Source organism: Eurypyga helias, unplaced genomic scaffold, assembly GCF_000690775.1.
Source record: "Eurypyga helias isolate BGI_N326 unplaced genomic scaffold, ASM69077v1 scaffold46540, whole genome shotgun sequence".
Classification (NCBI taxonomy): Eukaryota; Metazoa; Chordata; class Aves; order Eurypygiformes; family Eurypygidae; genus Eurypyga; species Eurypyga helias.
The window spans coordinates 2374-13324 of record NW_010228542.1 but is presented as its reverse complement, the minus strand read 5'-3'; the positions used below and the strand labels follow the sequence as shown (position 1 = coordinate 13324).

At 42.7% G+C, this 10951-nt stretch overlaps 1 protein-coding gene across 1 annotated transcript in view; it reads left to right on the top strand.

Annotated features, from left to right (window-relative positions):
* Nucleotides 1–859: 859 nt before the first annotated feature.
* LOC104515534 (chromosome unknown open reading frame, human C18orf8) overlaps nucleotides 860–10951 on the top strand; it is a gene marked incomplete at its 3' end in the record, with an annotated part of 11888 nt that continues 1796 nt past the window's right edge. The window contains exons 1-11 of the mRNA XM_010159548.1: nucleotides 860–984; nucleotides 1358–1414; nucleotides 2461–2547; nucleotides 3758–3898; nucleotides 5823–5926; nucleotides 6381–6470; nucleotides 6582–6687; nucleotides 8709–8820; nucleotides 10060–10104; nucleotides 10525–10578; nucleotides 10877–10951. The exon at nucleotides 10877–10951 is cut by the window's right edge and continues 72 nt beyond it. Coding sequence (XP_010157850.1) covers nucleotides 901–984; nucleotides 1358–1414; nucleotides 2461–2547; nucleotides 3758–3898; nucleotides 5823–5926; nucleotides 6381–6470; nucleotides 6582–6687; nucleotides 8709–8820; nucleotides 10060–10104; nucleotides 10525–10578; nucleotides 10877–10951 — 955 coding nt within the window. The remainder of the gene's footprint in view (nucleotides 985–1357; nucleotides 1415–2460; nucleotides 2548–3757; nucleotides 3899–5822; nucleotides 5927–6380; nucleotides 6471–6581; nucleotides 6688–8708; nucleotides 8821–10059; nucleotides 10105–10524; nucleotides 10579–10876) is intronic.

Below are 10951 nucleotides of genomic sequence, written 5' to 3'. Positions count from 1 at the left end.
CCAACCCAAATCATTGTGTGATTCTTTGCACTCTGCTGTCCACATGTAAGGAATTGTTCTTTTGCTTGAAGGTTGCTTCTGTCCAGATACGGATGAAGCAATTTGTAGTTGAAGTGTGTTTACTGTGATCTGTCAGATGTTACATAGGGCCTGTCCTGAAAGTTGCTACTTTTGACTTTTTTTATTTGACTGCCCTTGTCACAAATCCTGAGAGACCTGAAAATTCTCAGTGAACTTCAGGAGGTTCCACTGTTTTCCTGCTTGACTATCTAGCTTTCTCTTTGCCTGGACTTAAGAACACATACTGGAAGCAAAGGTACCTTACTCATGCCAGTTGTACTGATGCTTGTTTGGTAAGAATACGTCTTTTGTTTATTTCACACCAAGTGGTGTGAAAACAGCCTCACTCCCTCTTCAGTGTCAGAAAATCCTCTAGACGATGTGTCCTAATGGGAAAGCGAGTAGGCTTGTAGCAGTAGTTCTGGAAGTAAAGGAGCTGATTGCAGGATGGCAGCAAGTGTCACAGAACTCCAGGCTCACTGGGACAGAACTGGGAATGCAGGTGTGAGTAGTCCTGCAGTCGTCCCATTGCACACCATAGGCCAGCAGAGCTGAGCGTTTGTAGTAACTTCAGCGCTCATTTGTGTGACCTTAGCCACGTTTCTGTAATGGATGTGTTCCTCAGGACTTCTGAGGAGTGAGGTGCCATTATCTTCATGGCTGAATTTTGAATCCTGTGATTTTCTGGCAACACTCATAAGTTGTATTCAAAAGCATTCGTGTTAAACTTCCCCCCCCTGCCCTGTCATTGCTTTTTTTTTTTTTTGAGGGTGTGTTAAGATTTCTTTAAGAAACGGTTTTAGATGATATTTCCATAACTTCTTTTTCTTTCTGTGTAGGATGGAAGACAAAGGAGAAGTGAAGTGTATCAAGTTTTCCTTGGGGAACAAGATACTGGCTGTACAGAGAACTTCGAAGAGTGTGGTAAGAAACCTACACCCTGCAGATAAGGAGACTTTCAGCTCCAATTCCCTGTGGTAACAGAGTAGAAGCCTCTGAGACAAATGTAGAAGGGGTCTGGTGGCTAACCACAGCTGGAGTGAAAATTCCTCTGTCTTCCTGAGAGACTGAACAGGCAACGTTGTTGTCTTGCTAGCATCATAATTTAAGAAAAAGGGGGGGTGGGGAGCCAACTCCTATAAAGAATTCCTTGGCAGGGCTGAAGTAGAATACACTAAGTCAAGTTTTTCTTCTATGCATCTCAGCCAAAATAATTTAATGATCTCTTCTCATCCATCTCTGTATGTATCTTGTCTGTGCTTCATAATTCCTAACACACTTCATGGCATTTTTGCAGGATTTTTTGAATTTTATTCCAGATAGCCCTCAGCTAGAATATACGCAAGAATGTAAGGTAAGTTAAATGTCCAAAGCTTATGTGCTTAAGTGAAACTCTGCTGTTAGACCGGTGGCCTGTGCCCTACAAGAGAATTGAGATACCTTCCAAAACACTAACATGAAGTAAATGAGAGATGTGGTCACTGCGATCTGAATCGAGGTAAATGATCAGGTATTAACAATACCATAAAACTTCCTGGTCCAGTCACTTTAATTCTTTCCTAGAAAGGACTGGAAATGCTGTGGAGGCAGCAAATGTCAAGGTTTGGGACGGAGAAGATAATACAAAAACAGTGGGCAGTAATTATACTAATGCCAGATATGTTAGCGGGGATGGCTTAGCCTAACTTCACTGATCAGTGATAGTAATCTGTGACTAGTTTGTGGGCTATTTGTGGTATTTTTAAACAACCCTTCTAGGTTTTTGATCCTTATTTTATCATGAACAAGTGACGTCATTGCTTGGTACTTTCCAACTTTTAACTAAGATAAATTACATTTTGGGGTAGCAGCATGCTAAAGTAAACTTCTAAACAACTGATTTGCACAGTTCCCTTTATTGCTGTAGACTTCAAAGCTAAACAGTCTGTTAAACTTCATTATTTAGGATTATGTATTTGAGTAAACCATTCTAGCAAAGCATTTATGGTAGAGTTATCTGTGAAATTAGGGCAAATATTTCCACTTAATTCTTGATTTCTGTCCACAAAAGGGACTGTCTTTTCATGTCAGGAATTGGTTGAATTGACAGTATGATTTGAACCAGAAAAATTTGGTCGTATTCAGGGGGAAGAGAAAATTTGACTGTGTAATGAATTTGTAAATCTTACATGCTGCCAAAACTTCAGGTCGCACAGTAGTTGTGTTCATACATAGCTTTGGGAGTTCCTTACAGAAGTAGCTGATGCATGCTGGGTGTCTTGTGGCCAAAAGCATTAACTCCAGTGATTGGATAACTAAATTGCCTTTGATCTCGTAGTCTTCGTTTAGTAATATAAGATTATCTGAACAGTTATGTTTTTTTCCAAGTAAAAGAGTGTTTGTTTGCTTGTTTGTTAAAAGACAAAGAATGCCAATATTCTAGGATTCTGCTGGACAAGCTCTACAGAGATCGTCTTCATCACAGATCAAGGAATTGAATTTTACCAGGTAACACTAAGTATGTCCTACAGGAATTATTGGAGATTTGAAAATGTAAATTTGTTACAGTATCTTTGAAACCCTTTCTTCTAGCTCTCAAATTGAGAAAGTGCACTACTAAAAAGAAAAAATTCTGCTGTTTTGTTTGCAGGCCATAATTATTTTTCTTTAAGAGGAATACATTTTTGGGGCAGGGAGAATTTATCATTAGGAGGGTATTTAGTACAAATAACAAAGACCCTCTATAAAGGAGCACTGCACTGAGCCTTGAGAACTCGATTAAGAGACGCTCTTGGCTTGTATGGAAAGGCGTATTTAAATCTGATGTGAAATACTGCTTCAAGCAAAACAAATCGGCACGGGGGAGGATGTGTGCACCCTTAAAATGCAGGAGGGAACAAATAATTGGCTGGATGGTGACACCCTTCTGCAAATTGGCAGCTTTTTCCTTCTGTTGATCTCGTTGTCTGAGTTCCTCTGCGTTATGTGTAATGACCTTTGCATGTGTTTTTGAAGAAATCAAATGAATAAATATCCCTTCCTGACATTCGTGGTGAGGGGTATTTGTAAACTTCCTCCAAGGTTGTGCGCTTCCCCGTAGTTCTAGTCTTGGAGCTAAGACGTGGTGTTTCACATAATTACTGTTACTAGTAACTAATAAGAAAGTCACTGAAAAAGCAGCATTATATCCTACTCATTGAGGGGGAAAAATATATTTGGCACCTAAAAGGATTATTAATGTCAACCCTGCAGGCAAAAGGACCAAATCAAATAAGTGTGTTTTTGAAGAGAAGTCAATTACACCCTTAAAATTAAGGGAACCGATTTATATCCTGTCTTAATTCTTAAAAGAAAAGGTTAAGGAAGCTGGGGGGTGAAGGCAGCAAAGATACTCCAGTCACTTTTTAACGTATCTTGGCTAGTTGTGTCAAGCTAGGACTTTTCTCCCTGATGGACAGAACACCCAGACATGGATGAGGGGGAAGACGCAGCACCTTTCAGCTCTTTAGAATTAGAGGAGGATTTGATGTGCATTTCCTTAGCTCTATAGTGAATTGGGGTTTAAGCTGTCATTGTCAGGTTTCTGATTTTTAATTCTAGCCCTGTAAATGACCTTACACATACCTGTTTCTCACTCAACATTCCTAGCTACTGCGTAGTACCACTTCTTCTGTTAGAATCCTGATGGTAATGTAATGCCAATATCCTGTGTTTCCAGGTATTGCCAGAGAAACGAAGTTTAAAACTTCTGAAGAATCAGAGTATCAATGTCAACTGGTACATGTATTGTCCAGAGAGCTCTGTTATTCTTCTGTCGACCACTGTCCTCGGCAATGTTCTGCAGCCATTCTATTTCAAGGTAAAGGGATATCTTCCAAACTTTTCGTTTTGTCTGCTTCTGGTTTTTTTAGGCTGCTTCTTCACTCAAATATTCTACTGCATTTCCTGCCTTTCTTCCAAGAGGTGCCTGTGTTCGCATCCTTATATGGCAGTAAGCAAAGGACAGAGCGACTATCTGTTATAACTAACAGGAGTTCCTAGGTGATGGCTTAAAATTCAGTAATTCACTCTTTCTTATGTCCTCTTTGGAAAGAGCTGTGTCCAGCTGATGTTGGACAGTTGACCTTGAGCAAGGGGGAAAAACAATATAAATGTCACCCAATATTGGACAACATAAATATCTTTCAAGAACTCTTTTTTTCACGTAAATAACTTACTTAATTTTACTTTGGGCATTTGCACTCTGCAGTGCAGAAATAAGGAAAAATTAAGGGCCTTTCACTTGTGACTATAACTATGGCCTTCCAAATCTGAGTGGTTAAATTTGAAAAACAAAGAAAAAAGGTCACACTTAAAGAAAGAAACTCTTGTTCCGAGCATGAGAGGGCTTTGTTTACAGTATTTATTTCTCTCAGTGGTCTTCCCTGTCCACTTTTTCCTTAAGGTTACTTGGAAAATATTTTTCTTTTTGGCTTGGAGAAAGTGTGTAGTAAAAACTAGAATCTGTAACGTTAATCATGCAGTAAGATTACTTAAAAATGAGGAAAAGAATGAGAGAGTTCATCTTGTTCCTCTCAAAGGATTAGGAAGATTTCTTTGGGAGTCAGAAGATATTAAAAAGAAGCTTATTTAAATGGGCTTCCTGGTTTGATCTTTTCAGTGGTGCCCAGTGACAAGATAAGGGGCAGTGAGGCACAAGCTGGAATGCAGGAAATTCCATCTAAACATGAGGAAAAACCTCTTCACTGTGTGGGTGACAGAGCACTGAACAGGCTGCCCAGAGAGGTGGTGGAGTCTCCTTCCCTGGAGTCTTTCAAAAGATGCCTGGACTTGTTCCTGTGGTATCTACTCTAGGTGATCCTGCTCTGGCAGGGGGGTTGGACGAGATGATTCCCAAAGGTGCTTTACAACCTCTAGCATTCTGTGATTGTGTAGGCTCTCTACTGGATCCCGGAATGATGTTCTCTGAGGTGGCTAGGTGGACTTTATGAGCCCCTACAGGTTTCTTTTTAAGGACTTAGGTCATGCTTCCCCCTCCTTAATATTTTGTGTCAGGCTGTAGCTTGAAGCTGAATAACTTTTATTTTGTGTTCAGAAGGTAATCTTCTGAAGATTTCCTGAAAAGGTACTGTACTAAAATAATCTTTGAGAACGGAGCTCTAGCAGAGGATACATTGCTGTAGTGTTCACCATTCACACTCGGGAATGAGTTAATAGGAATGGGAAGTGAGTTTTGTTAAAAGCATTGGAAACTCTGAAAGCTTGCTTAAACATAAATTAAATAGGAGAAGAGGAAGAGGAGAGAGGAAACTTTGGGCTGGAGCAGGAATATGTCCTGAGTATAGGGCAGATTCTGGAGTTAGCAGGAACAAAAGGAGACTGTGACTGGTAGGACCTACTAATATTTTCCCCTTCCCTTTAAGAGTTGGAGCCTATCTTTTGCTGGAAGAGAGAAAGGAAGTTGAGAGAACTGCTGATAGAGATCTCCAGGCCAATTGTAAATGGGATCTGCATAGAAATTTGTATTGCCTTAATTAAGATGGAAATGCTTTGCTACCTGAAGCCGATGTGACAAAATCAAGATGATAAAGCTGCTAAAATTACAATACCTGAAGTTACCGGTTTTGGTTCACAGTAGGAAGGAAATATCAAACCCTTTTTCTCTTTTCTGCTGTCACCATTCTTCACCTCGTGGGGGTGCTACGGGTGCAGTGTTTGAGTAAAGGTTGCTTGAGACCTTTCTGTTTCCAGCCTTAACAATGTTTTTTTTTCCTGTTTAACAGAGCGGAACAGTGTCAAAACTATCAAAATTTGAAATCGAGTTACCTGCAGCACCCAAGTCCTCCAAGCTCAGCCTTTCTGAGAGAGATATTGCTATGGCTACAATGTATGTATCCAACTAATCCAGCCTTTCTTGGGAAAGTGAGACAGTTTGGGGATGATGAGAAAAGACGAGAACATTGCACTTGTTTTTGCAATTCTACTGCTTGAAAGTGCTTCAGTTACTGCCTGGAATAACTAAATAACTCCCTTGGGGCAAGGCGGGGAGGGGAAGCTAACTGAGAATCACATGGAGATTGTTCTTGACTGCTACAGGGATAGTGAGAATGCTGCTTTTTTGAACTGATGTGGTGTTAGAGTTGTTCTTAGATGCCTAACTTGCATGAGTATAGGCCGTGCAGTGTGATGTATCAAGTGTTTTTTTAGCTTTTGCTTTTCATTAATTGATCACGTGACTTGGGTAATCTCGCATCTGTTCTTTCAGGATAAAATATGTGGCTCTAACAGACTGGTAGGGCTCTCGTTTGAAACTAATGCTTTTAATTGTGTTGTCTCGTTAGATACGGGCAGCTCTATGTTCTTTATTTGAGGCATCACTCCAGGACCTCCAACAGCACAGGAGCAGAAGTAGTCCTCTATCACTTACCAAGGTAAGAGCAGAATGAGGGGCAGTGGTGGCAACTCACACACGTGTAGGAGACATCTGCTTTTCCAGTTTAAATGGGCTTACGGACCCGTTCTTCTCACCTCTCTGTCCGTAGAGAAGGCTCCTGTAAGAAGACACATATTCTAAAGCTGAACAGAACTGGAAAGTTTGCACTGAATGTTGTGGATAACTTGGTGGTGGTACATCATCAGGATACTGAGGTGTGATTTACGTTGTGCCTTACCTTTTAGAAGTTATGGGCAGATTTTAACAATGATGCCTGTTAGCGATAGAAAACAGTTTTGCATGTGCTTAGCTTTTCCAAAAGCCGGAGTATTGGAAGGAACAAAACCATAAGGGTATGAGATTCAAAGTTATCCTTTTCCTTCTTGGGCTAACATGTAATCAGGGCTGTTGCTAGTGCCTGTTCTTTCATACCCTTTTTTTTTCTCTTCTTGTTAGCTTCCCATGATATTCTGCTGCTGCTGCACTGTGTAGACTTTTAAGGCATTATATGAAGAGGTAGAGTTAAAATAGATACTAAATTATTAATCCTGGGAACTTCTCATATTGCACACGTTTGAATGATGTGTTTCTGTGACACAAACCTATGCTGCTTTAGTTTTAGACAAAGTTCTAGACTTTTAGAAGTTCTGGATCTGCAAAAACTTCAATGAGCACAAATTAGCTTATTCATAGGGTAGCCTGTGTAAAATTTAGAATCACAGAATGGTTGGGTTTGGAAGGGCCCTTAAAGACCATCCAGTCCCGCCCCCCCTGCCGTGGGCAGGGACACCTTCCACTAGACCAGGTTGCTCAAAGCCTCATCCAGCCTGGCCTTGAACAATTCCAGGGATGGGGCATCCACAGCTTCTCTGTGGATGAAGGGCCTCACCACACTCTCTCTAAAGAACTTCTTTCTCATATCCAATCTAAACCTCCCCGCTTTCAATTTAAACCCGTTACCCCTTGTCCCGTCACTACAGGCCCTTGTAAAAAGTCCCCCCCAGCTTCCTTGTAGCCCCTTCAGGTACTGGAAGGTGCTATAAGGTCTCCCCGGAGCCTTCTCTTCTCCAGGCTGGACAAGCCCAACTCTCTCAGCCTGTCCCCATAGCAGAGGTGCTCCAGCCCTCTGGGCATCTTCGTGGCCTCCTCTGGACTCACACCAACCAGTCGATATACTTCTGATATTGGGGACCACAGAGCTGGATGCAGCACTCCAGGTGGGGTCTCAGGAGAGCAGAGTAGAGGGGCAGAATCCCCTCCCTCGACCTGCTGGCCACACTTCTCTGGATACAGCCCAGGATACGGTTGGCCTTCTGGGCTGCCAGCGCACACTGCCGGCTCATGTTCAGCTTTTCATCCACCAGTATCCCCAAGTCCTTCTCCTCAGAGCTGCTCTCTGTCCACTCTCCACCCAGCCTGTACTTGTGCTTGGGATTGCCCCAACCCAGGTGCAGGACCTTGCACTTGGCCATGCGGTTGGCATGCAAAGCCTGCTTGGCTGTAGTCTCAGCAGCAAGGCTTGCTCAGTGGTAAAGCTAGCGTGGTAGTTTGCTCTTAACTTGTGGAAAGGCTTTGACTTTTTGTATTACTTTCCCTTTGGCAGTTCAACAAAATAGGACTGCATAGGGTAGATACCAATAATAGAAGTTGTGTTTCATTAGCACGGAAAGTGAAATTAATTTCCACTGTGCAAGATTAAGAATGTTGTCTGTACCCAGTAGAAGCATTAGTGACCTGAGCTGAACAAGACTGAGTGGTAGAAGTATGAGGATGTCGTAGGAAGATGTGGAATTTTCCCCTCGCAGTTTGTAGCATCCGCAGCTCAGCAGTGAACTTGGCATGCATCTCTCCGAAGGGGGTGTGTAAGACAGACAGACCTTTTACCAGGGTGTGGTGTGACATTTCAAGGGGCAGTGGTTTTAAACTGAAGGAGCATAGATTTTGATTGGGTAGAAGACAGTTGTTTTTGGCACTGGAACAAGTTGCCCAGGGAAACTCCGGATTGCCCCATCATTGGGGGTGTTCAAGGGCAGGTTGGACAGGGCTTTGAGCAACCTGGTCTAGTGAAAGACCAGGATATCCCTTCCAACCCAAACCACAGCATATCCCTTCCAACCCAAACCATTCCATGATTCTAGGGAGGAACACAAGATGGATATGTGAAAAGCAGCCTGAATACATGTAAATGGATGGTAATTCACACTTCTGAATACTAATATCCTCTTCTCAATTGCAGACTTCAGTTATATTTGACATCAAGCTAAAAGGAGAATTTGATGGCTCTACTACTATCCATCAGTTTGTACTTCCGCCTCGATCAATACAACCCTACCAAATACCTGTAGCAGGTAGAACTACTACGTGATGAATATCCTGACACCAGCTGGCACACAAGAGGGCTTCAGCTTTTAGGATGCTGGTTACTAACGCTTCTGTTATGCATAGTTAGGAGAGGGTGAGGGAGGGAAGAAGGAATTGAGCATAAACTTGCATGGAAAAAGTAAGAAATCAAAGAGTTGCTGTTTAAGGTGCATAGTTCCCATGGTACTTTGCTTTTACACAAAGGCGGGAGGCATTTTTGGGGTTGGTTCTTGGTGTTTTTTTGGCCACAGCCATAAAAGCTAGTGCGTGTACTCAGAAGCACTTCATGCTTTTCCGGCGTAAGTCATGACTCTTTAACTTGCTGAGTCACATAAAGAGGCTGAAAGGAAATCCAAGCTTAGAATCAAGTTTCAGAGCTGTTGAGGAGGAACGGTAAGATTGCTTCTTGGCAATTCCAGTGTTAGGTTAAGAAGTCTTCTAGACGTCCTAACACTGGAATTGCAAATCTTCCTAACTTAGGCTAAGAAGTCTTCTAGACTTCCTAAGTTAGGAAGACTTAGCAATTCCAGTGTTAGGACTTCAACTCTTTGATTCTTTTTCTTGGATTTTCTTTCTGTTCTCCTGTCCTAGAAGTGTAGCAGATAACTACCCTCCAGCTGGAAGCAGCTAGGAATGGTCCGAGCATGGTTCCACTAGCACAGGGCAAAGCAGTGTGAAGAAAGCTGCTTCTTTAGGAATGATTGCACCTTAAAAGCTCTACGTTTGAATTTCTTAAATTAAATTAAATTTGAATTTCTGAATTTTGAAGTCACTAACGGCAAGTATGACTAAATTGACGGGTGGAGGTTTCTGTTACATAAGCATTAGGATCAGAAAGTACACGCCAGTCTTGCCTTTGAAGAAACAGAAGTGCTTGCATGGAAATGCAGGAAGCAGAGGCTGTGTGTTTAGAGTTACAGTACCAGAGCCGGAATACTTCTGCATGTGTGATTTCACTTGGCTGAAAAACAGACCAGTCGCCTTTGGAAGAATTTGCTTACCTTCTCTCTGTGCCAGGCTTTATTTTTATGTGATCTGGTTACACAGATCATTCGTGGATGATCTACAATTCGTAGCTGAGCTACACAGATCGCGTGTGTAGGTCTCTTGCCCACAGGCCTGGCGGTCATGGCACGAGCCACACCAGCCTTTTCAGTTTGTGTTTTATTAGCGTAGGAGAGCTGCCGGAGTACCGCTGTTCCTCACCTGATGCTCATTTCCTGCAGGTCCAGCCTCTGTGACAAGCCAGTCTCCCGTTCCATGCAAACTCTGTATCCTTTAAGTACTCCACAAGTCTCACTGAAGCCTGGGTCTACGTACCAAGCATGGGAGACGCTGGCATCTCGTAGTCCAGCCGTAGCTGATTATCTGTGCTTGCTTCCAGACAAAATAGTAGGTTTCATGAAAGACTAAGGCTTCCATAGAGCTGTAAACACAGGAGTCTGGTGCAACACAACACCACGTTTCGGGCTCGATTTCAGCTGTGCGTGTCAAGCTACTAGCTACGGTGCACCATGGAATTGCAGCTACGATTCCAAGAGCACCGTTCAAGACCTTACGCTAGGGTCTTGCGTTGACTGAAATGTAAATCGAGTACGTTAGCGGGATCCCCTCCGGTGCAGTGAGGTGAATTTAGTGGCAGCGGTTTAGAAGGAATATGTTAATATGGATGTTACAACTTTAACATTTAGATTCTTCCTCATGGATTGTCTTTCAACCCGATATTATCATCAGTGCAAGCGAAGGTAAGGGGGGAGCTGTTTGACCACCGTACTCTGCGTCGAGGGGGGCTGGTTTATACCGCCGGCACGCGGAGCGGCCCCAAACAAAGCGACTGAGCCGATGTACCTAGTAAGGCGACTGCTCTTGGTAGTGATCACGGGGGGTGACCATCTCTTCACTACAACTTCCCAGAGGTAATGCTGCTTTAAAACAGACCGAGGAAGGCAAATCCTAGCTGAGGCGTGTTCTCGTTTGAGGTGGAAAAGTTGGATGTCTGGGCTGTGCTGTGTAATGCGACTTGTTTTACTCCTTCCAATCAAGGTTACCTCTGGAGTCTTCAAGTGAAACTTGAACCTGTAGTTAACCTCCTGCTAGATAAAGGAAAATTAATGGATA